Consider the following 25,639-nt stretch of genomic DNA (forward strand, 5'->3'; position numbering starts at 1 on the left):
GAATCGTAATTCGTACACTTATGGAGGCCCAATTAAGGCCTGGTTGCAAGCTTAATTCTGGTATTTTCTAACTCTTTGAGTGCTTGACTTTGCAATCTTAATGTTCTTTTCAGGTAGTTCTTAGTATGTAACTGTAAAATACAAGTGTTACACCATGGACTTGATTTTCATGACTTAGATTTGACTTTTTCCCCAATATCCTATTTTCCCATTGTATCAATTTTTGCTGTCTTATGCCACTAGATTTTTCCCCCAAGCACTCCTTTCTTCAAGCTCTTCTCTTCTTCTCTCCGTACCCCTCACCCTTTGTTTCTCCTATAGCGATGATACCCTTCCTGTCTACAGTTGGCAAGATAGTATACACAGTGCAAAGGAAAAAAGGATATGAAGTTTAAAACAATATACATTTTAAAACATACACACTGTAGATAATGGAGTATTGTAGCTACAATGGTTTGGATCTAAGCCTTTCGTAACTTTTGTGGAATGGTCACTGAAGAATAATGAGTCCTAAAAAATCAGCCTTCACACCCCGTTTAGCCCCAGAAGGAAGAGACCAAAAGTGAGACCGTTCATACCGCACCAGAGCATGTCTTAAATAACATGCTTAAGAAAACTAACTATTCTCATCACAAGAGAGAAAATGTTTTTAGCAAATTTGAAAAAGTAAATTGTGTACAGACACCTTAAAATGGGCATAAATAAACAGAGACCAAAGATAAAATCAATTTACGCAAACATCCAAGGAAGAAATGTAACACACTAATTGAATTATATGTTTACACTGTATGTATCTGTAAGTAATTACTTGGGGGGGACAGCTAGATTGCTCTGATAAATGGTAGATTTTTAAATGTAAGGTAGACAGAATGTTTTGTTGTAAATTTATCATGCACTAATCATCCATATATCAACAGAAAATGTAACTAGATGATCTGGAAAGCTCCAAACTTGTCACTATACTAAGGTTGTTTCTGAACTTGCTAACTTGTGAAGATTATTTGTACAAAACTCTTAAACGTGTAGAAGACAATCATCTCTTCAGCTAGAAATTTAACTGTGGATCATGCAAATCTGTTTGGAATTAAATTAGAGGTATATTGACAGCCGTTATGGGAGATGGCGGCCATTTGTGATGGGTTTGTGTTTTGCTATCAAGCTACCCATCAAAACATTATATGTCTAAGATCATACTTCTAAAACTGCATGTTCAATGTATTGACTAATCATCTGGGCATATATATTCAGGTGGTAAAGCACCTGACTGGTGATTGCATAGCCAGGATGATGAGTCAAGCTGCAGATTTCATTCAGAGTTAAACTCGTACAGCATAGTTCTTCAGTCTTAAAGGTGCTCCTTTGCAAATTGGAGTCTCAATTTGCATCCTTTGACACAATATACCAGACAAGTATGATGAAATAAATGTTGATTGTATGTGAAGCAATTGCCGGGTAAAACTAACCTATTGAACTTGTGCAGCAATACATTTTGATTCATTAAAACATTGTCCAACTGTTTAGTTCGTGCTGAGATGAATTTCATGTCCTCCTTCCATATCCTTGTATGCTCAGAAGAATACTTTCTTTGTCAAAGAAATTGCAATTGCATTGATTAGAATATTGTTAATGCACTTACGGTGCATCTCCTGTAATTTAGTGTCCTACAGAACACCTCTCATTATGTGAGTGGAGCCTCTGACTAGCTACAGAGAACCTACGTAACTATTAGAACTCCTAACAGATGTTAGAAAAATTTGAAGAAAACTCTTTATTTTTTCTTCTGTATATTTTTTGCAACCTCATTCACAGGTTAACAGCTTTTTTTTCTTTCTTTTTGGTAGACTTACAATCTGGAACCTGTATTCAGTTCCAAGGATCGCAGAACCTGTGTGGCTTACCATGATGTCCAGCACTTTGGAAAAGAACCAGCTATGCCAGCGCTTTCTTAAGGAATTTACACTTCTGATCGAACAGATCAACAAAAACCAGTATGCTTCCTTCTGCATCATCTCCTTACCCCTGCAGTAACTTGTGTTCTAATGCATACAAACATAATAGGAAGTACACAGACGTGAGCATATGTCAAATACCTTTTTTTTTTCCCCCCTTGGATCTTATTTTTGTTGTATTCTTTTTCTTTAGGTTCTTAGCCGCTTTATTGACTGCGGTGCTGACCTATCACCTGGCGTGGGTCCCAACTGTAATGCCAGTTGACCATCCTCCCATAAAGGCCTTCTCTGAGAAAGGCACATCACAATTTGTAAACCTGCTGGCAAAATCGCATCCTTATAACCCTCTCTGGGCACAGCTCGGTCAGTAGAAAACCTTAAAAAAAAAAAATTTGGTATAAAACGGTTACTAAACTTTAACCTATTTAATTGAAATGTAGCTCTTCTCTACAAACACATCATTGTATATACACAGCTATTTTAAAAAATATGTCATAGGTGGGAGCTATGCAGAGGCAGGCAAGATTAAAACTTGTACTTCATCTATAAGCATGTTGGGGGATAGGGTGGGGTGATGTCAGGAAGCTCATTCCAGCTCTGATTCTCTGGCCAGCCCTTGTCTGACACAAACTAAAGCTGCTGCCAGGCAGCATTAAAGTCTGCCACTGGTTTGTGGTCCCTGATGGACCCTATGCCAGTGGAGTATCATTATAGTAGAGCGTTGGTGCACCCGCTTTGCTGGGAAAGGGAGGCTGGGCATGAGAGAGGTGCAGGGCCTGGTGGCAGTGTAGATGGGCAAGCAGAGGAAATTCTATCTGGGCATTGGCAATGGAATTACAGCCCTTTTGCTCTATTTCAGTTGCACAAAGGGGTAGTAAACTGTCTAGAAAATCTGGCCCTAAGTCCTCAGATGTAGTGATTCTCTTCTACCTACACAGCTTACTAAGTATTTTGATACATGAAATCAAGTAGCTATATAAGAAGCATGTGAATGAGAGCTGGCAAAATATTTATAACTGGCAGTTTTATTAATCTCTGAACATTTCTCTTCAGAGCCAAAGTACATGGATATGAATGTTTGGAGAGTAGATAATCACATGCATAAAATCTTACTCTCAAAAATTCCACTCCTTGGGCAATCCTCCTTCCTTTCCCCACTCCCCCTGCTCCATTTTTCCCTCCTATATATCGTCTGTCTAATGTAAAACCATCCAGAAAATTTAGTGAAATTCTAAAGAAGCAACTTGAATAACAATAGTTCTGTGTCCATATCATGTTCCTGCTGCTGATCATCTAGCTTAGTTCTATTTGGTTCTTGTCATAGAATCATAGAAGATTAGGGTTGGAAGAAACCCCAGGACGTCACCTAGTCCACCTCCCTGCTCAAAGCAGGACCAACTCCAACTAAATCATCCCAGCCAGGGCTTTGTCAAGCCGGGCCTTAAAAACCTCTAGGGATGGAGATTCTACCACCTCCCTAGGTAACGCTTCCAGTGCTTCACCACCCTCCTAGTGAAATAGTGTTTCCTAATATCCAACCTAGACCTCCCCCACTGCAACTTGAGACGATTGCTCCTTGTTCTGTCATCTGCCACCACTGAGAACAGCCAAGCTCTTATCAGTAGCCTCTCTGGCACTGAAGATTCCTAACTCCCACTATATATATTCATAATAGAGAGTTGTATTGCTTGCTTTAAAAAAGAAAGATTTTAAAAAGTTACTGAGTTATTGAGTAGTTGAGGAGAGGGGTGAGGGACTGGGTGTTCTGGGGTTCAGGAAAGTGGGAGCTGATTTAGGGAAATAAGAAGCCAGGGTTAAGGTGTATAGAAGCCAGCTGGAGGGAGCTGTATAGTGCCTGTTTGGACAGTAGATCTTGTCCTCTCTCCCAGGAAGAATTGCTAGTAGTTCTTCAGGAAAGAAGGGAAATAAATTGTTACCCAAACTCAGAGCTGGTACTTGTGCACGTTATGGAGTAGGCTCAGTAGGAAGATAATACGAGTTTTAAAGACCCAGGCAAATTCTAAATGGTTGAACTCGAAACATCTCGGTTCTTTCTTATTCTCAGGTAAAAAAAGTGAGTTCAGATGTTTAAAATTGGTTAGTCTCTAAGGTGCCACAAGTACTCCTTTTCTTTTTTCAGATGTTTATTGTAATGTACATCAATATGAAGGAAAATGTTGCCCTCTGGTGGTTCCCTCTGAAAAAGACAGGGTTCATAGTACAAAAGTGCTTTCTAAAAACAAATCTTTTGGAAGGTTAGGGTGTAATCTGTAAATAGCTTTAAAAATGGAAAGCTTTGTATAAATCCTTGTTTTATTATTAAATTATACTAAAATGCCATGATTTCAATCAATTGCAGCATTCCATAAGAGATAAAACTATGTTGTTCATGATGAAGGAACTGCTCAGTCTCTGCAAAACTTAAGTTTTTATTTTAAAATTTTATATTGAGTTGTCATAATATTATTGTTGCTCCAAGACTCTTTTTATAAGTAAGTTTATATACATATAATATTAACTTAGGCCTGAATCCTGCAAGCAAGCATTTGCTTTAATACACCTAACCGTTAATCATAGAAATGTAAAGGAAAGGTGCTTGAGATGTCATCTTTTAGTTCATCATCCCATGCTGAAGCAGGACCAAGTACACCTAGACTATACCTGACAAGTGTTTGTCTTACTTCGTACTTATAAACCTCCAGTGATGAGGATTACACAACCTCCCCTGGTAACCTATTCCAGTATTCAACTACTGTTATAATTAGAAAGATTTTCCTAATATCTAACCTAAATCTCCCTTGCTGCAACCTCTTTGTAGCAGTTGTTAACATATCTGAAGGCTATCAGGTCCCCCCCCCGCCCCCCCTTCTTCTCAGAACTAAGGTTATACAGTTTTTCTAACTTTCCCTCATCGGTCAGGGTTTCTAAACCTTTTATCAGTTTTGTTGTTTTTCTCTGGACATCTCCAGTTTGTCCACATCTTTCCTAAAGGGTGGCTCCCAGAACTAGACACAATATCCAGTTGAGGCCTCAACAGTGCCAGGTAGAGCAGGACATTTACCTCTCAGGTGTAACAGATGATACTCCTGTTAATACACCCCAGAATTATATTAGCCTTTTTAACAACTATGTTGACTCTCATTCAACTTGTGATGCACTAGAACCCTCAGATCCTTTTCAGCAGTACTGCTGCCTAGCCAGTTATTCCCATTTTGTTGAAGTACTTTGCACTAGTCTTTTATTTAATTTCATCTTATTGATTTCAGACCAATTTTCCAATTTGACAAGGTCTTTTTGAATTCTGATTAGGCTGTTCTCCAAGGTGCTTGCAACCTCTCCCAGTTCGGTGTCATCTGCAAAATTTATACCCATACAGTCGACCCCATTATCCAAGTCATTAGTGAAAAATATTGAAAAGTACCGGATCCAGGACAGGCGTCTGGGTGATACCACTTGATACATCCTCCCAGTTTGATAGTGAACCACTGATAACTACTTTTTGAGTACTGTCTTTCAACCAGTTGTGTATCCACTTTATGGTAACTTCAATTTGACCATGCTTCCCTAGTTTGCTTATGAGAGTGGCATTTGGGACTGCATCAAAAGTCTTACTAAAATCAAGCTACATCATGTCTACTGCTTCCCTCCCCCCATCAACTAGGCCAGTAACCCTGTTAAAAGAAGGAAATTAGCTTGTTCTGGCATTACTTGTTCTTGACAAATGCTTGCTGGCTATTACTTATTCACCCAATGATCCTTTAGGTACTTAAAAACTGATTGTTTAATAATTGGTTCCAGTATCTTTGCAGGTATCAAAGTTAGCCTGACTGACCTATAATACCCCTGGTCCTCTTTTGTTCCCTTTTTTTAAAAATAGGTACTATGTTTGCCCTTCTGCAGCCCTCTGGGATCTCACCCATCCTCCACGAGTTCCTGAAGATAATTGCTAATGGTTCAGAGATTGTGACAGTTAGTTTCTTAAGTACCCTAGGGTGTATTTGTCAGGCCCTGCCAACTTCAATACATCTAAATTATCTAATGGTCTTTAACCTGTTCTTTCCCTATTCCCTGTGGGACTACTTGCATACATAAAGTTAATCCTGTGAGTATGTTCTTAGGATCAAGGCTTTGATTCGGCTTTTATTCCTAGGTTTCAGAGTAACAGCCGTGTTAGTCTGTATTCGCAAAAAGAAAAGGAGTACTTGTGGCACCTTAGAGACTAACCAATTTATTTGAGCATAAGCTTAAGTGAGCTACAGTTCACTTCATCGGATGCATACTGTGGAAAGTGTAGAAGATCTTTTTATACACACAAAGTATGAAAAAATACCCTCCCCCCCCCCCCCACTCTCCTGCTGGTAATAGCTTATTTAAAGTGATCCCTCTCCTTGCAATGTGTATGATAATCAAGGTGGGCCATTTCCAGCACAAATCCAGGGTTTAACAAGAACGTCTGAGGAAGGGGGTGGGGGGGTGTAGGAAAAAACAAGGGGAAATAGGTTACCTTGCATAATGACTTAGCCACTCCCAGTCTCTATTCAAGCCTAAGTTAATTGTATCCAATTTGCAAATGAATTCCAATTCAACAGTTTCTCACTGGAGTCTGGATTTGAAGTTTCGTTTTGTTGTAATATCGCAACTTTCATGTCTGTAATCGCGTGACCAGAGAGATTGAAGTGTTCTCCGACTGGTTTATGAATGTTATAATTCTTGACATCTGATTTGTGTCCATTTATTCTTTTACGTAGAGACTGTCAGTTTGACCAGTGTACATGGCAGAGGGGCATTGCTGGCACATGATGGCATATTTCACATTGGTGGATGTGCAGGTGAACGAACCTCTGATAGTGTGGCTGATGTTATTAGGCCCTGTGATGGTGTCCCCTGAATAGATATGTGGGCACAGTTGGCAACGGGCTTTGTTGCAAGGATAGGTTCCTAGGTTAGTGGTTCTGTTGTGTGGTATGTGATTGCTCGTGAGTATTTGCTTCAGGTTGGGGGGCTGTCTGTAGGCAAGGACTGGCCTGTCTCCCAAGATTTGTGAGAGTGTTGGGTCATCCTTCAGGATAGGTTGTAGATCCTTAATAATGCGTTGGAGGGGTTTTAGTTGGGGGCTGAAGGTGACGGCTAGTGGCGTTCTGTTATTTTCTTTGTTAGGACTGTCCTGTAGTAGGTGACTTCTGGGAACTCTTCTGGCTCTATCAATCTGTTTCTTCACTTCCGCAGGTGGGTATTGTAGTTGTAAGAATGCTTGATAGAGATCTTGTAGGTGTTTGTCTCTGTCTGAGGGGTTGGCGCAAATGCGGTTGTATCACAGAGCTTGGCTGTAGATGATGGATTGTGTGGTGTGGTCAGGGTGAAAGCTGGAGGCATGTAGGTAGGAATAGCGGTCAGTAGGTTTCCGGTATAGGGTGGTGTTTACGTGACCATTGTTTATTAGCACTGTCGTGTCCAGGAAGTGGATCTCTTGTGTGGACTGGACCAGGCTGAGGTTGATGGTGGGATGGAAATTGTTGAAATCATGGTGGAATTCCTCAAGGGCTTCTTTTCCATGGGTCCAGATGATGAAGATGTCATCAATATAGCGCAAGTAGAGTAGGGGCATTAGGGGACGAGAGCTGAGGAAGCGTTGTTCTAAGTCAGCCATAAAAATGTTGGCATACTGTGGGGCCATGCGGGTACCCATAGCAGTGCCGCTGATCTGAAGGTATACATTGTCCCCAAATGTAAAATAGTTATGGGTAAGGACAAAGTCACAAAGTTCAGCCACCAGGTTAGCCGTGACATTATCGGGGATAGTGTTCTTGACGGCTTGTAGTCCATCTTTGTGTGGAATGTTGGAGTAGAGGGCTTCTACATCCATAGTGGCCAGGATGGTGTTATCAGGAAGATCACCGATGGACTGTAGTTTCCTCAGGAAGTCAGTGGTGTCTTGAAGGTAGCTGGGAGTGCTGGTAGCGTAGGGCCTGAGGAGGGAGTCTACATAGCCAGACAATCGTGCTGTCAGGGTGCCAATGCCTGAGATGATGGGGCGCCCAGGATTTCCAGGTTTATGGATCTTGGGTAGTAGATAGAATATCCCAGGTTGGGGTTCCAGGGATGTGTCTGTGCGGATTTGATCTTGTGCTTTTTCAGGGAGTTTTTTGAGCAAATGCTGTAGTTTCTTTTGGTAACTCTGGGGACACCATCACAGGGCCTAATAACATCAGCCACACTATCAGAGTCTCGTTCACCTGCACATCCACCAATGTGATATGTGCCAGCAATGCCCCACTGCCATGTACATTGGTCAAACTGGACAGTCTCTACGTAAAAGAATAAATGGACACAAATCAGATGTCAAGAATTATAACATTCATAAACCAGGCAGAGAACACTTCAATCTCTCTGGTCATGCGATTACAGACATGAAAATTGCGATATTACAACAAAAAAACTTCGAATCCAGACTCCAGCGAGAAACTGTTAAATTGGAATTCATTTGCAAATTGGATACAATTAACTTAGGCTTGAATAGAGACTGGGAGTGGCTAAGTCATTATGCAAGGTAACCTATTTCCCCTTGGTTTTTCCTACAGTCCCCCACCCCCTTCCTCAGACGTTCTTGTTAAACCCTGGATTTGTGCTGGAAATGGCCCACCTTGATTATCATACACATTGCAAGGAGAGGGATCACTTTAGATAAGCTATTACCAGCAGGAGAGTGGGGTGAGGGGAGGTATTTTTTCATGCTTTGTGTGTATAAAAAGATCTTCTACGCTTTCCACAGTATGCATCCGATGAAGTGAGCTTTAGCTCACGTAAGCTTATGCTCAGATAAATTGGTTAGTCTCTAAGGTGCCGCAAGTATTCCTTTTCTTTTATTCCTAGAAACTCTATTTAAAATGTCAGTTGGGCTTCCTGTTTGTTTGCTTCTGATTTCTATAGCAACTGTGCTCAGTTTATAAGTAAAAGGACTTACTTTCCTTGTCTCCATTTCCAAATGAAAATAACTTCTTGTAAGCTTTGTTTTGTAAAGCAAAACTTCCAATAGCGTTGAGGTAACCAGAGATTGAATGCTAGCAGTCTCACGTTCATGATCAACCCTATGAAAACAAGCCTGGGTGCAAAAAGGAGGAAATATGTGGGTTTCAAAAAGAAAAAAACAAATGTCTCAAACCTCCATTAATTTGCTGTGAGGAAAAGCATCTTAAAATTATTTGAAAAGGAATTGCCCAAATTATGTAAGTCTGTTCTTACAAAGAATGCATTGAATGTCTGTTTTCTACTTCTGAAACTTGTAGTATCACCACATACACATTTGTGAAGTACCTGTTTCCCTGTATGTTTGCATAGGTGATCTGTATGGTGCCATAGGCTCTCCCGTTAGGCTGACACGGACTGTGATTGTTGGAAAACATAAGGAATTAGTTCAACGTATTCTCTACGTTCTAACATACTTCCTACGGTGCTCTGAGCTACAGGAAAATCAACTGGCCTGGAATGGGAAAGTTGGAGAGGAGGAGCAACTGCTAAATGGAAGCAAGATCACAACTACATTGGAAAAGGGAGAGGTTGAAGAATCCGATTATGTGGTTGTCACTGTTAAGAATGAACCTGCTCTTGTGCCTCCAATCCTACCTCAGAAGAATGGCGGAAATCAAACCAGTAGCACTGTGGGGTACGTCAGTAACCCAGAGAGCTCTCCTGCTCTTCCAATGTCCTCAAAAGAAAAGAATGAAGAAGTAACAGGAAAGGCTGATCAGAGCTCCAGGGCATCCTGTATTGCATCAAAAGACTGCACATTTGGCAGTTCTGAGTCTAAAGGAATGGTGGATGACAGTAGGAAAGGGAAGGTAGTTGATGATATAGGAGCTGTGTCCTACCACTTTGAAGAACAAATTGAATCAGAGGATTTAACGGGTGACTTAAAGAATAGCAACCAGGCCACAAGTGAAGTAGCAGAAAAGCCATCTGACAGGTCATCTGCTGTACCATGTCCTGAGAGGTTTGTTGATAGGAATCCTCATTTAGAAAAGGTCACTTTCCAGATTGGAAGTTCTACATCACCAGAGTCAGATTTAGAAACTCGCAAGAGTGACCTGGATGAAAATTTTAGGGCGTTCAAAAAAAATCTACAGGTAGAAAGCTGTACTTCAAGTCCACCAAATGTGCCCGCAGAAACGTCCCAGAGCCAACAAGAAACTTCGAAAGCCTCCCTTAAACCATTACACATTAGGCGTAATATCTGGTATGCACAAATTCCATCATGTGACGCGAGTGCGAGTATATTTGATGAATATTTTGCTGAGGGTAATAAAATTGAAATGAATGTAGCAAATACTTCTACTCTGCGTGGCTTGTCAGATGAACCACTTAAGCCATCTGATAACAAAATAGAAACTGCAAAAACAGAAATCTTAGAGGAAGCTAGACCCCTGTGCTCCAAGAATGGGGGCGTCCATTCACTTGACTCTGTTAAAACAAGTTCTGACGTACAGGACTCTGGCCAAGTAGTCACTGAAGATGTCCCCTATGGGGATGCTGGAAGGAAAATCCCCTTCCGAATCGAAGGGGATATTCCTAGGAATGAGAGTTCAGATAGTGCACTTGGAGACAGCGATGACGATAGTGCTTCATGTATCTCTGATCTTTACCCTCGAGGCCATGTCCGCAATAGGCATGAAGAATTTACAGGAGTAGAACTTCCTTTACCAAGGTAAAGAATGTATTTGAGTGAATCTTGTGCCAGCTGGGGTCAAATGCTGTTGCTACCCAAGAGCTGTTCAGTGGTCTGTGAAATGCATGGGGTCTTAACTCAGTTTCTTGCTGATGTGTCTGTACTGTTAAAATTGCTGTTGCAACTGAGTCCCTTGTTGGCCGTCTCAGCAAAAGGCAGAGATTGAGTAGGATGATACACAGACTGCCTGCCAAAATAATTGTTTGACAGGGCTTCTTTTCTCAGATATTTCTGGTCCTTCAGCAGGGCTAAGACACATGCTGGTGGGGTAGGAAGTGTGCATAGTTACTGCCTTTGCTTTGAATTGAAAACTTCACTGTCCATCCAGTATGAGCATTACGTTCATTTACTTAGAGGTTTATTTTGTTTGATTTTGTTTTTAAGACTGGTCTGGAGTAGTTACATTAAAGTTACTTTTAATGTTTGCTAGAAGTCACTGTTATAGTTAGTTATAAAATAATTTCCATTATAACATCTCCATTCCCATCCCTCTTTTACCATTTAAGTTCTGAGCTGTTCAGGAGGGCCCTTGTGACCAGGCAGAGCTCTATGGACTTCACTCAGCCAGTTATCTGGGCTTTATTATTGTTTAGGGTCTTGAAAACTGTTCCCTAGAGGCTGAAATGTTCCATGCTTGTCCTCTGGCAGAAGGGGAACATCTGTGAAAGTTTTGAGCAAAATACTTTTCTCATCCTTTGAGTTTACGGAGAGTAGAAAAATTCTAATCACACTCTTTGGTACACAGATGAAATCTAAAATTTAATGCAGGCATAATTCTGATTCAAGACGGATGCCTTTGCTTTGCTTTGCTTGAGACTGCATATGCATGTAGTTAAGTGTTCATTGAACCAAGCATTGAACTCTCAAGCTCAGCAAGCCAACTAGCTGCAAAACAGGGAGCTTATATATTCCACAAGACCTAACAGTTGCAGACTTGTCATTTTTTTCTTAAAATCTAGAAAACTAAAATGTTCTGAACTGTTTAAAATTAGTCAGGGAATGTTAAAGTTCCTACACCAATATTAACTCTGCTTCGTTGTTTCTTTTTTCCTTATGTGTGGCTTCATTTAGTACTGCTTAATTTTAAATCCCAGAGAACTTGCTATGTAAATTTAAACAGGTTACAGAGCCAGGCACAGAGTAAACCTGAGGGCTAGTTAATGCCAGGTCTCTCAACAATATCTAAATGTAGCCTGTCAGATAAGAATTGCATCAGTTTCATGTATTTGAAGATCTTGTGACAAGTCTATTATGCTGACTATTTCACCATACTTATTGGAGGAGTGGGGAGAGGTATCTGAAAGGTGGCTATGCTCTTGGCTTTTGAATGGGCTTCATATTCTTCTGTTTCAGATCCAACATAATCAGCAGTCCAAGTGTGAAAAACTTTGGAAGGTCACTTCTCGGTGGTTACTGTCCCACATACATGCCTGATCTGGTACTGCATGGAATAAGTAATGATGAAAAACTCAAGCAGTGGTTACCAGCAGATCTGCTTCATGCAGTGCATGTAGGTTTCCCTACATTTTTTCAGAGCCACTGACCTCTAATAGTAGGAATGATATGATCTTACTGAGAACATATTCTGGATGGGGAAAAAATATAGGATAGCTACTGTTCAATAAAACCAGTTGCTAGTGACCAATATGGAGACTTCACGCTTCTTGACTCTTGGAACATGTGACAGTACACACACACCCCTTTCACATGTGCTCTTTCATTTGTACTCTATAAACCTTATAATGCAAGCATAAATGGAGGGGGGAGGGAAATCTGTAATTCTCTGTTTACAACTTGAAAAATTAAACAGGATTATTCTTTACAATAGGAAAAATATAATATTGAAGTGCTTCCCTATTCAGTCACCTTAACAGGCCGACTGCATTGTAATGTACACAAGTAAGATGGTCTGCAGGTGCCTGGAAGCTTGTTAATGCAGTTACCACCTACTACAGTATGTTACTATGGAGATGAGAAATCTTGTAGGGACAGAGATTTTGCCAGTCATTAGCACAGATGACTGACTGCAGATTACAGTTGCCCATAAGAACAAGCTTCATTGTGTGTTAGACCATGTCTAAAATGTCTGGTTTTTACTCTGTACGTTCAAAACAAGTAATTTATTGTAACTGATGTATCACTAAATTAACAGTTATAGTTGCACAGTAAATGCCAACTAAAGATTAACAAGCCCTAGTGGCAGACATTAAGTGCTTTTAGCTATCTGTAGCAGTGCAGGAAGTAAGCAGTAAAAAGAACCGTGCTTCTCAAATGGACTTGTTTTAAATTGAGCAATGAACTTGCAATTTTTTCCATGCTTACAGAACAGAAATTTGTCTTTGAAACACACAGGCCGCAGCTTTAGCCCCCGGTCTAACCCTTTGTGCCTCCCCTGTAATAGAAAGCGGCGATAAAGCTGCTCTAATAGGGGAGCTGGGGATTCCTTTTGTAGAAAGGAATTTGCCATTAGTATACATCTGTCTCTTTCATACCCACCTTTTTTTAAAATAAAAAATCAACACATCTGACTTGCGTATTTCTACTTTGGCCCCGAATCAAGTTTATCATGTTAGTTATTTCACCGTAACAGAATCCAGTACAAATTCTCCACAGTTCTCAATTATTTTTATAAAATCTTTTGTTTTTAGACAAAAACTGTTTGGTCTCACTTCTTTGAAACACTCTTCCCGCTTTATCATTCCACCCCTCCCCTGCAAAACTTATGTGCTAACGAAGCCATTTAGTCTCAGTTGTGAACACCAGTTAAAAATGTTTTGAATAGCTAGTGTTCTTGTTTTGTACCTATTACAGCATCCAGTACTAGATGAGCCCATAGCAGAAGCTGTCTGCATTATTGCCGATACGGATAAATGGAATGTACAGGTGGCTACAAGCCAGAGAAAGATGATGGACAGTATGAAGCTAGGCAAAGATGTCTTAGTCTCCAGTCAAGTGTCCAGTTTGCTGCAGTCCATTTTACAGCTTTACAAACTCAACCTCCCAGCTGACTTCGTAAGTATTTCTTTATGAACAACTGTGGCTAATGAAAATTGTTCAGTCATATGTGCTAAATTTCTTATGCTAGGGCTTTCAAGTATTACCTGCCTGATTTCAATTACAGTGAAACAATTTAGAAAATATACTAAACATGCACAGTGCAGCCCACCTACAGATACATTGCACGTACAAAACCATATTAAAAGAACATTAGGGTTGCAAAGTCCAGGACTCAGAAGTTTGTAAATGCCAGAATTAAGGTTGCCTGTTCAACCTTAATTCAGACCCTTTGTGTGTATGCATTATATTACTGTCTTGAATTACATGATCACATGCTATCTTCCCACAGACCCCCTGCCAACAATGAACATCATGCTGCTAAAATTGTGTCTTAGCAGACTGTCTCCCTTGTCAGTTTTTCTTCTGAGCCACACACCCATTGTTTAGATCAACAGACTGTGTTTTGTATGGTACTACACAAAACAGAACAGCTCTGAGCTATAGGCAGCGCAGGCCAGTGGTGTGTTCATTGTGGCACTTCAAGATTTGTGACCATGTTAAAGTCCACCTTTTGGAGTATGTCTGTGGTTAGTGGAAAGAACTAACTAAAATGGGCATGGATGCCGCTTAAATGCACTTTAAAAAAAAAAAAAAAAAAAACTCGCACAAAACTTTTATATTCCAGTTTGAGTCACTATTTCTGATATTGAAAACTGACTTGTGAATAATTTTTCACTCATTCAATGGTACAAGTCATAAAGGAAACTTATAAAAATTCCACTTCGTTTCTCACACCTCTATAAGCATGATGAGTCTGAACTCTTCAGCTGTCAAAAGTGAGAGGGATTTGCCTGGTGTATCCACACATCAAATTAAAAATTTCTAAGTATATCCTGAGCTGGCATTCAGTGAATGGAAGTGTTCTGTTTGTAAAGGTTACCATATAGGAGTGTGTGAATCTCCTTTAGAATGTAGTGTAACGAAGAGGTTAAACACTAGTCTTTACCTACCGTCCATATTCTTTGGATAAAATTCTTAATCCCATATAACATTAACGATATAAGGACTGGGAAAGTAACTATGGAAATGCAAATTTCAAGAGAAGACAGAGTTTACGGAATTAATTCCTAGTGTACACCTACTTATATGGATGTCTATCTCTAACCCATCTACTAAGGATGCATTAATGCAGTGGCTCTCAACCTTTCCAGACTGCTGTACCCCTTTCAAGGAGTCTGATTTGTCTTGAGTACCCCCAAGTTACACCTCACTTAAAAACTACTTGCTTACAAAATCAGATGTAAAAATACAAGTGTCAGAGCACACTATCACTGAAAAATTGCTTACTTTCTCATTTTTACCATATAATTATAAAATAAATCAGTTGGAATATATATATTGTACTTAAATTTCAGTGTATAGAGCAGTATAAACAAGACGTCTGCCTATCCCCAAGGGTACCCAGACCCCTGGTTGAGAACCACTGCATTAATGGATTCCCTTTGCATTTGGGGGTGCATAGAGAATGTGTTATCCTAGCTCATACCATGTTCCTCGCCTGTGATTTGTGATCCTCTTCTGTGATTCGGGTATTTAGTGAAAATGTTAAGTTAAGCTGTTGTCAATTCACCTTAGCTAGCACTGTGTCGTGAGAAGGTATCTCCTTTTCCTACTACCCAAAGCATTAAACAGTTGGTCCATGGTCTGTTCTCAAGTATATAAGAACCATTATGAACTGAAAGAATGGTTGTTCAAATATTTATTTATGAATTTAAGAATATCAAAAGAATGTCATCTTGCCTACCAAGCACAGCTCTCTTCTGCCTTAGACTTTAATTAGCAAAATTTGTTGTACGTTAGCATAAAATACCAAAGGAAATTCAAACTTCTAGGACAGTGTTAAGAATTCCATATGCTTTAAAAAAGGCAGGGTGTTTTACTCATTAAATTTGAGAAATATACTTAATGTGACCTAAAGTTACTTGCTCCTGATGCATGTCTAATTGCTGCCTCTTCCTGTCAGATGTACTCTGCAATGTGACTTACTGCAAACGCTGCTTGCCTTCATGTCTAGGAGCGTCCAGAGCTGAATTAGTTTGATTTTGGTGGACTGGTCTTTGCTGCAGAGAGATGATGTATCAAATTTAATACACATCCCATTTCCCATACCAAAATATGCAATAAAATGTCTTACCAGTTCATATTCTAGCACTAAAAATATTGGGTGTAATTCTGGCCCCCTGGTAGTTTTGCCATTGACTTCAGTGGCACCTGGGATTTCACCCATTCTCTTACATGATAATTGCTCTCACACTTAAATTCTCTCTCAAATCTATAAAAAGCATGTGAACTTCTATCATATTAACTTAATGGGCAATGTGATCTTTAAAAGTCTAATTATTGAAATACCAATTTAACTTCAACTTTTACCATTTGACAACTAGTATTTAGTTATTAAACACTGTTGAACCAGTATTAAAACCCTTTAGCACTAGTACTGCAAAACATCTACAAGGGGTTCATAAATGATATTTTAAAATAAATTAATGAACAAAAGAACCTGTCACTGTAGCCCACGTCACTGTCTTCACACACTTTATTGCAAATATAAAATAAAATGGAAAGTGCTACTTTTTATAATTCTTCGTTTCTTCAAGAATGGCAATTCTGCAGAGCTAATAAAGTTCCGATTTTAGATTCAGCTATTTAAGTTGTATCTCAGAAAAACAGTAGTGACTTGTAATAAAGATGTCCTAGTCAAAGTCTTCAGGTTTCAGTTTTAATTAGCTGCCTTGAATGTCTTTGGGTCTGATCCAGCTTTTATTTAAGTCAGTGAAAATACTGTCATTGACTACAATGGGAGTTGGATATGGCTGGTTGACTGATGTGCAACAAAGGTGCTAGCCAGGAAAGATAGCCTGGCCCAAATCCCTGAAAAATCATCCATTTTGATACGATTGTGTTGGCCACTTGTGAAGAGCGCTGTGCCTATTCTTCGGGTTTTTTAAGTTACACTAAACTTACATCATGCCTCCTGGTATAGTAGCTAAAATTATGAGTTTACACATTTACATGAAAGCTAAATCGATTCTTGAAATTTCTGGTGTGTGTTTTTTTTTGTTTTTTTTTTTACAGTGCATAATGCACCTTGAGGATAGGCTACAGGAGATGTACCTCAAAAGCAAAATGCTCTCGGAATACCTGCGAGGACATACAAGAGTTCATGTAAAAGAGCTAGGAATTGTATTGGGGTGAGTAAGATTTAGAGCTGCTATAACTTTTGGCAAGATTGACCAAACTCCCTTGAAGTTCAAATGCTACTCCACTGTTCAGTGGGCAGGCTTGCTTCTCAGGCTTTCCAGTAGGCTTGTGATTGAGAGACATGCTAAATAAGGTGTGAAAATGTGTGCCACTGAGCTATCTGGAAGTCAAATTGAACTGTTCAAAATTTAGCATTAAGAACAATAGCTGGTCCTTATTTTCTTGAAGAAAAATTAACCTTTTTAATTTTGTTCTCTGCAATAATTTAAAAGCCCATCTTCAGAAATAAGACCGAAATAAGTTCTGAAACTAATTAGCTTTAACAGTTAAAAATACATGCTAGCCTTCTTGATAGGATATCTTCTTATTTAAATATAATGTAAGAAGTTGAAGACCAGAGCCAGTCTGAATCTTCGGAATCTTACTGCTGTTAATCATGTGTGACAAAAAAGGATGACAAGTGTTGTTTGGGTTGTTTTTTTAAGCAGTTATGTACAGTAACTCAGAGTCACTAAGGTGCATGACTTGGTTTTCTTTGTGAAGTTTTTCTCAGTTCACTTTTCAGCCTTCCTGTACATTCACTGTATTCCTCTTGTCCAACAGCCAAATGAAGAGCCTGTGTCCATTTTGTTTTCTCTTTCTCCCTCTGTGAATCCTACATTTATTGTTTTTCATTATTTGTATTACTGTAGCACCTAGGAGCCTAATCATAGACTAGCACTCCCTTGTGCTGTGTGTTATACAGACACAAAACAAAAGAGCTTGCAATTTCTCTAGCAATTTCTTAGTGTTCTATTTTATTTTTAATAATAGTAATATCTAGCTCTTACGTAGCGCTCTTCATCTGTAGATCTCAAAGCACTTTACAAAGGAGGTCATATCATTAGCCTCATCTTCCTGATGGGGAAACTGAGGCACAGTAGGTGATGGGAATTGCCCAAGGTCACCCACCATGCCAGTGTCAGAGCTAGGAATAGAAATCTGGTCTCCTGAGTCCCAGTCCAGCTTTCTAGCCACTATGTAACACTGCCTCCGTTTTACTCTTTGCTTTCCATGTTCTTTAACTCACCCCCCCTCCAGCTATATGAGGTGTTCCATTCTGTTTCTCATCAAATCCCGTATCCTTGTCTGAACACCATAGCTGAAGTGACTTGAAACTGACAGGGCTGTGCTTTTTCTACTCCTGCTTTGATTGCAGAGTGGCTATGTGTTCTTGTCAAGCTACTTCAGCTGTAATGCTGCTCAGATCAGGATCTGTTGTCAAAAACATGTACTGAGGCTTTGACACAATATGCCTTTGGAATGTTAAATTGTTTATTATGGCCATAGTCTCAGTTTGTGGAATCTTGAGTCCTATAGAGCCTGGGTGAATACATTTTAACTCTTACCTGGAGTGCTAAAGCACCACTCCTGATCTAAGAACATGAACCTCTGTCTCAGGAGGTGCAAAGGTGTTGTGGTGCTGAAACGCTGAGCCTGTCTGATTTTGATTATATGTAACACTTGCAAAAAACTGACTGTTTTCTTCAAACTGGTGTTAGTGTAGCACTAATGCAGTAGAACCTGATTATTTCTCACTAATGGCTTGGAAGAAGCTGCAAACTGAATTTTGTGAATTAGTGAAGAATTTAAAAGCAAGCAAAGATAATGCATGACACAATATAACACTGATCTCTTATTTTGTAAAAATCTACAAATGAAAAAATACTACTGTACATTTATTAGTATGCTATGAATGGTCAAATAATAAAAGCAATGAACCCTTAATGATAGGAGACCTCACTTCACCCTGTTAAATCACCAGTGATCTAGGGAGTGACCTCCAATTATTTCTGGTGTGGATTAGGAAGGTGGGAGAGGGAGGGGGTAACTTTTTTTTTTTTTCTTCTGTAAAAGGTGGAGATAAATATATTTAAAAGCCTTCTTCCTTTTCTTAAACTTCTAGGATTGAATCCAATGACCTGCCTTTGTTGGCTGCTATCGCAAGCACTCACTCCCCGTATGTTGCTCAAATACTCTTATAAGTTAAAATCTCAGGATAGTCATTCCCTAAACAAACTACAGGAATCTTGAATGAAGAACAGATATGCCAAGCACCGGTAAAGGGGAACAGTGAGGGAAGCAGGTGATGACACTGCATTCCAACACCTTTTGATTCTACTTTCAGCTGGACACTTTATCTAAAGACTTCAGTTTACATACTGTAAAAGGCATTCAGGTTGGTTTTTTTTTTTTACACTCACCTCTGAGTTAACGAATCATGAAGGTGAATGCATCCTTGCCGTCTTTTTAAATGACAAACGTAAACACTACAGCGAACACTGAACTGTCAGCAGGAAACACAGCTTAAAGAAAACCATGAAGTGGCAGTAAAAAGAACAGGTGGAATAGGATGGTTCTTCTAATACTACACTTGTGATCGCATAGTGTTTTCTGCGCTTTGGTTGCGGAGCTGGAGTTGTAAACTATGTAAATAGCATTCCTATACAGAGGTGTGTGGATGGACATGAAGTTTTGCAGAACACAAACATCCTTTTGTATTGTAGTAGTGGCCGGCTCAAAACAAGAAACTTGGACTCAGCAGCTGAGTTATGTGGTGTGTTTGAGGTTTATTGTTTCTTTTTCTTTTTTTTTTCTTTTTTTCCTTAAAGATAAAAGGAAGCTGCAGCTGCATCTAGTTTTACTGATGAGGAAACAGAATGAGCTCAGATTATAATTAGTGCCACCCCAACATTAGGATAAAGAAGGCTTTTTGAGAGAGGAGGATTTTTTAGGAAGCCTTATGGAATTTCTACTACAAGTTTACATTGTTGCATTTGCAACATTAATAGATTTTTGAGTTTCTGTATGACCTGTAAAATGGGGAATTGGTTCTAAGTCTTAATGGAATTAGATATTGCTATCTGAGATATTTCTGTTTTACAAGCTAACGTACAATATGTTACCAAATGTGTGTGTGCGCATACAACAACCAATTGACATAAACTCAACAAAAGTTTATTTTAAAAAAAAAAAATCACTGGTCAAATGCATTGCTACTATTTGGAGATGACTCTTCATTCACACTGAAAGTAGAGGCTGTTTTAAGTGAAACAAAGAGGACAATGACAAGCCTGGACATCCATGATTTATTAGAATGAACATTCACCAACATCCACTATCATTCTGCAGAACTTTTGCACTATCATCTCAATGCCTTTTGATCTATTAAGGAGTAATTGCTTTGAAGAAGAAACTGTCCCATTAGGTCAAATAGTTCATAGCACCAGTCTCTATTGTTCCGTACAATAGTATACAATTATATAAAACTCTCTGCTCATCGGCACAGTTAACTTTACTATTTACATGCAAGGTATACACAGCAAGGTACAAAGTTACATTTTTCATCAAACACTATTTAGCAGCATATGAAACTATTTAGACCAAGAAAGGGCAAAAGGAAATAAAAACATTATTTTCAAAGAAAGGAAGCGAGAGGCAAGGAACCCACCCAAGCAGAGTGTGAGACTATCAAACCTTCTATGGAAACACAGACATGAGTAGTATAGGGCACTTTCGGCACTTGATATTAAGCTGTCTAAATACTTGTTTAGAAACATGAACTCTTTCTACTAGAATCATTACTGCCTGCTAGGATTCATTAATTGGCTCACTGAACCATCCGTGCTGGTGATTCCAGAATTCCCAGCATTGGAGGGACCCATTTAAACACAGTTTCAGTTTATACTGCCCTGATAATTGGGTTTTCTAAAGAGAATCTTCAATAATTAAAGTGAGAAAAGGTGAGTATTATGGGGGTTTTCATTTTGTTCTAAATGTGACAAAGAATTGCCCTTAAATCTTGTTAGTCTCTCTCTCTCTCTCTCTCTCTCAATCTGACTGAGAGGAAAGTGTAGATTTACCATGATAAATTTCCATGCAGGTTTGTTTGTCCAAGCTGAAGGACTCTTAATTTCCAGGTATGATTTCTAAACAGATAAGATTGTTTAAGATCTTGTTTCTCCAATCTAACATTCCAGGAGTTTCCTTTTGCATAGTACTTAGAGTATGTCTACACAGCAATGAAACACCCATGGATGGCCCGTGTCAGCTAACTCAGTCTGCAGGTATATAAAATTGCAGTGTAGACTTTCAGGCTTGGACTGGAGCATAGACTGTGGAACACTTCCTCCTCATGGGGTCCCAGAGGCCGTGCTTCACCCCAAGCCCAAATGTCTACACTGCAGTATTGACCTGGGCCAGTCAAGAGTGTTTAATTGCACTGTAGACATTTAGTCCTTTTCCCCAATGTGCTCTTCAGAATGGCTACAATCTTCCTGAGGTTTGGGTTATCTCTTATTACTGATACATGAAGAAATCTGCTTGCCCTGATTTGGTTCCCCTGAGCTGCTTTGACCTCCACTTCATGGTTTGCTTGAAACCAAACGACATAGCAAGTGCACCTGTTGTCAAACTTCCCCTCTTCGCTTAGTAAGTGTGTAGGTGTGTGTAATGACTGCCCTTGTAAGTATGCATGAATTCTGTATTTTTTCATTCTCGTTACTTCATGCCCTGCAGTTTTTCATAGTAATTTAGTTTGTCTAGTTCCTGTTCATGTTCAACAAAAAATGGCTTGTCTTGCTTCCGTCTGAACTGACTTGAATCCCAGTTTTGCAGAGAGATGCCTGCAAGCGGACCTCTGTATCCACATGGAGCACCACTGAAAACAAGTCAACTTGCACACATCATGTTGCAATATTAGAACCTTGATCAGAAATCCTTAATTTACTACTTACCCCCAACAAATGCTGCTGTTTGATAAAATTGTACGTTAATTTAAGGAGATATACGAATTGATGATTCAAATGCACTCAACTTTTCCTCAGCCCAATATAAAATCTTTACAGTGTAGTTACTGCCCTTTATATAACTCTTTGCTGCTCTTCATAAATTACACAATGAGACTGCCCTATTTTTAGTCTCAAATTTCATTTCTAAAATTAAGGTTTGTATAATTCATTTTAAAAAAATGTTGGCATTAGTCTAAAGAAACTTAAATATTTCTCCCTCCCACCAAATATACTACCTCAATTGACAGGATACTACCTTCAGGGCTTCTTCAACTTTGTAAGGCTTACCTGTTGAACATTTTTGTAGCATCTTGCTGGTTGGGCAAGTTAGTGTGGCATGACAGAGCAGTAAGTATGTACAAATGTTGTTGTGTTAGACATCTTTATAGCATGTTTCAGTTTTATTTTTTTAATAGAATGGAAAGTGGTATGAATGTACAGGAAAAATGTTTAAAACTTACAGTGAAATAAAAATGTAGCTTAAATCTTCAAGATTCCAAAGCTTTTTTATTTTTATCAGTATTATAAATCTTTTGTAAACTTCTTAATACATATTTTTCTTGGTTTTCAAGTGAGGCTGAGTAATCTTTCAAAACCCTACAGAAATGCAGTTTACACATTCCAATGTAAAAAATGTACACTCTTCAGATTAAATTAAACCTTTACAAACCTGGGGGAGAAATGCCAATACAGGTGAACACTAAGCTGTGGGACTGCATAAAATTGAAGTCTCTTAATCTAAAGCAGTTTCAATAAGAGTTAAACATTTTAATCTAGTTTATAGCTTCCCAAATTATTAATGAATCTTAACTATAGTTCTTTTGCCTCAAATGTATGAATATATACTTTTAATTCTGTGTGTTTCATAGCTATAATTTGGAGGACAAAATTATAAATAAGTTGTTTTGCTTGTATATTTTCACTCTTGAAAGTAAAAAGCCCTTTTTCAAAATACCAAACTGTTGTATGTAAAGGTGACACAACTTGGTCACTATCTAAAGCAAGATTTCCCTCTCCCCACCCTCCTCTCTTGCCTTGACTTAAAAGGACTCAATTCTGATTTGAGTCCTTTTAACTGCCAATTATACGCTATATATTAGCTACTCCAGGTAAATGGATTAAAATGACATACATAACTGGTTATCCATACTAGAAGCAAATCTGATTGTGTTGCTATTGCATGTTTTATGAATGGATTTCCATTTTTTAGGATGGGTACTGAATGGGTACCAGTATCAAACTGTGTGGAAATTTTTTTCTTCCTGCTGTTTATGTACAGTATAATTTTGGTCTATTTCTTTGCGAAATTTGGTGCAATAAACTCTTTGAATTCAGTTTAAATGGTCTTGTGTATCTTTTTTTTTTTCATTTTAAATCTCTTCCTGGAAATGTTTTTCTGCTTCTGGTGGATAAAGCTCAGATTGAACACTGCATGGATGGGTACAATTGGCTACCATTACCATTAGTGCAGCAGCAGATATGACATCGTAATACAGTCTTCGCAAGGTTCGAGGGCTTATGTTATCTAAACTCTACTCAAATCTATAGATGCCCCCTCCCCATTTATACCCAGACAAATGCTGATACCTTAAAAGTGATCTGTGAGCAGAAATGAAAATTGAGCATGAATGTGCCGAATGCCCTCGCTAATTAGATTCTGTGGAGGAACTAAGTATCTCTTAATTCAATAGATCTCACATAGGCCTGTGGCTGTTTCCAGGTTCACTCCTTACTTCCCCACGCAACCTCCAATGTATTTTAAAACATCTTTTAAAAAGGAATTATTTGGAAAATGCACTGCTTTAACATTATATTGGTGAGACAGGGGGAGATATCAACTTGCATGAAACTCTCTGGCCCAACTTATCACTACACCTACGTGTTCCAGGGTGTAAATGTTCAGAAGGTGTCAACAGCAACCTCTGAACTGGCCAGAAGGCTTTTTATAACATCTATATGACTTTATTTTAAAAACAAAATTATTTTATACTTGTCCGTGTGCCAAGTACCCTAAGAGCTTGAGGTTCTGTATTTGTATTTTTGTGCTTAACTCAATTTTTTGGTGTTTGTTTTTTTAATGTTCACCTCCATGAACAATCACAGACTTCACCAGATTTCCAGTTGTTTAGGGGCAGTTTTTTAAGCCACATCTATCACCTTTCTAAAGCTTCCAAGCTGGATACTGTCCACAGTACACCAAGCAACTCTCCAGTCCGGAGGCCTCAGAGCAGCATGAGATTTGAATGGAGAAACCGTAGAAGCGACTGAATCTGTTGGCCTTGCATCCGATCATTACATACAAGGAGAGAGGATTAATGTAACAATTTTTTCCACCCTTACATTTGGGAATAGAGCTGAGGTACAGTTTGGTTTGTATCTTTATAACCAGGTATCCCATTTTCAGTTTGAACTCCATAAAGATTAGTAATATCTCAGGCTGAAGGGGACAAGAAAAATAACTCCTGGCATCAAGTTCTCCTCACAGTGCATCTCCCTGAAATGACTTCAGTTTCTTTTATTTTGTAGCAGTAACTGTAAATTTTGTAGCCTTTTGACATATATCTGGAATCTCCTACAGTGCTTGGTGTGGTATCACGCTCTGTCCCATACAGGCATGCTCAGTGAATACAACTTCGTTGTACTGTACTGTCACTATGATTCAAGTTCACTCACTTTGTGATGAACTGTCCTTTACATAGGACTCTTACCAAAACAGTGACCTTTTTAAGGTAAACAGAATTTAGTGCTCATGAGACTGAAAGCCTAGTAGCATACAGAGTACATTGGCACAGCTGTGTTTGAGTCATAATCCTGACTTGCATTTTCCCTTGTTAGTCTAGGCCTTAACCAGAGCACCATTTGTGCTGAGTTATGTGGTTACCTCATGTTGAGTGAAAACTTCTTCTTAGGCTTAGGAGTCCATAAAACAGATCTTTACTTGTGACTTAATCACACCCAGGTAGAAGGGTCAGAAAGTAGGAGACGGTGTGTACATCTGCCAAAAAAACCCAAACGTAGACTCTCTGAGCCTGACCATGAATAATAAAACTGATAAAGTATTCAAACCAGACTAAGGCAGTCAAGGCTTGGGGATGTAATTTTTCACTATTAACCTCAATTCCATGATTTGACACTTGCCAACAAAATTCAGGATTTGTTTCAAAACTGTGTCCTGAAACAACAAAATCCTAATACTTACTAGTGGCAGATACCTGGTTTGAGACTTATTTTCCATGAAATAAATGGCAACTGGAATTACAAAGCTGGTGGTGATGTACCTTATCTACTTATTTATTGAAGACCACTATTATTTTTTTTAACCCCAGTGAGCTGCAATTGATAGAACTACTGTGGACTATATGCTAACTCTGGTGTAAAACAAAGAAATATTGTGTTTTAAAGAATAGCTTTTCCCTCCAGTACAGGAGACATGATAAAATATAGCTAGGATGAAGTCAGTTCAACAACCAGTGATGGATTAATATATTCTTGTTGTTCTGTCTTCTGTAATACACAATTGAAGGAAAAGCAATGGAGTGAAACTAAAAATGAAAGAGGATTTTAGATGTGGGAAAAGGTAGCTGGGTGGGTTGGGAAACAAAACACAAGACTCTGACCTTATGATACTTCTGTTCCCAACTAAAATTAGCTTAATTGCTACATACTAATAATCCTCATGCTGAAAAACTACCCTTGTAATATGTCACAGTCAATCTTCTGTTTGGCACAATCCCAGGACTAAGACAGTCTAAGAATTACAAGTATGAACTGCATGTTGTCCAGAAAGCCCTCAAGATCAAGACAGCACTCGCGAGCTTATGAATGACTGTCTCAAGCTTTTAAAAATAAATGCAGTCTCCTATAAACGGAATTTTGGAGTTACA

General features: G+C 38.9%; 2 protein-coding genes across 2 annotated transcripts in view; one reads left to right on the forward strand and one right to left on the reverse strand.

The window, feature by feature from the left end:
- FNIP2 (folliculin interacting protein 2) overlaps nucleotides 1–18,950 on the forward strand; it is a 58,722-nt gene extending 39,772 nt beyond the window's left edge. The window contains exons 12-18 of the mRNA XM_077814488.1: nucleotides 1,842–1,988; nucleotides 2,143–2,312; nucleotides 9,285–10,647; nucleotides 12,022–12,178; nucleotides 13,480–13,680; nucleotides 16,801–16,916; nucleotides 18,872–18,950. Coding sequence (XP_077670614.1) covers nucleotides 1,842–1,988; nucleotides 2,143–2,312; nucleotides 9,285–10,647; nucleotides 12,022–12,178; nucleotides 13,480–13,680; nucleotides 16,801–16,916; nucleotides 18,872–18,950 — 2,233 coding nt within the window. The remainder of the gene's footprint in view (nucleotides 1–1,841; nucleotides 1,989–2,142; nucleotides 2,313–9,284; nucleotides 10,648–12,021; nucleotides 12,179–13,479; nucleotides 13,681–16,800; nucleotides 16,917–18,871) is intronic.
- Nucleotides 15,708–25,639, reverse strand: part of SPMIP2 (sperm microtubule inner protein 2) — a 66,202-nt gene continuing 56,270 nt past the window's right edge. Inside the window, exon 5 of the mRNA XM_077814490.1 lies at nucleotides 15,708–15,785. Coding sequence (XP_077670616.1) covers nucleotides 15,708–15,785 — 78 coding nt within the window. The remainder of the gene's footprint in view (nucleotides 15,786–25,639) is intronic.

Source organism: Eretmochelys imbricata, chromosome 4 (assembly GCF_965152235.1).
Source record: "Eretmochelys imbricata isolate rEreImb1 chromosome 4, rEreImb1.hap1, whole genome shotgun sequence".
Classification (NCBI taxonomy): Eukaryota; Metazoa; Chordata; order Testudines; family Cheloniidae; genus Eretmochelys; species Eretmochelys imbricata.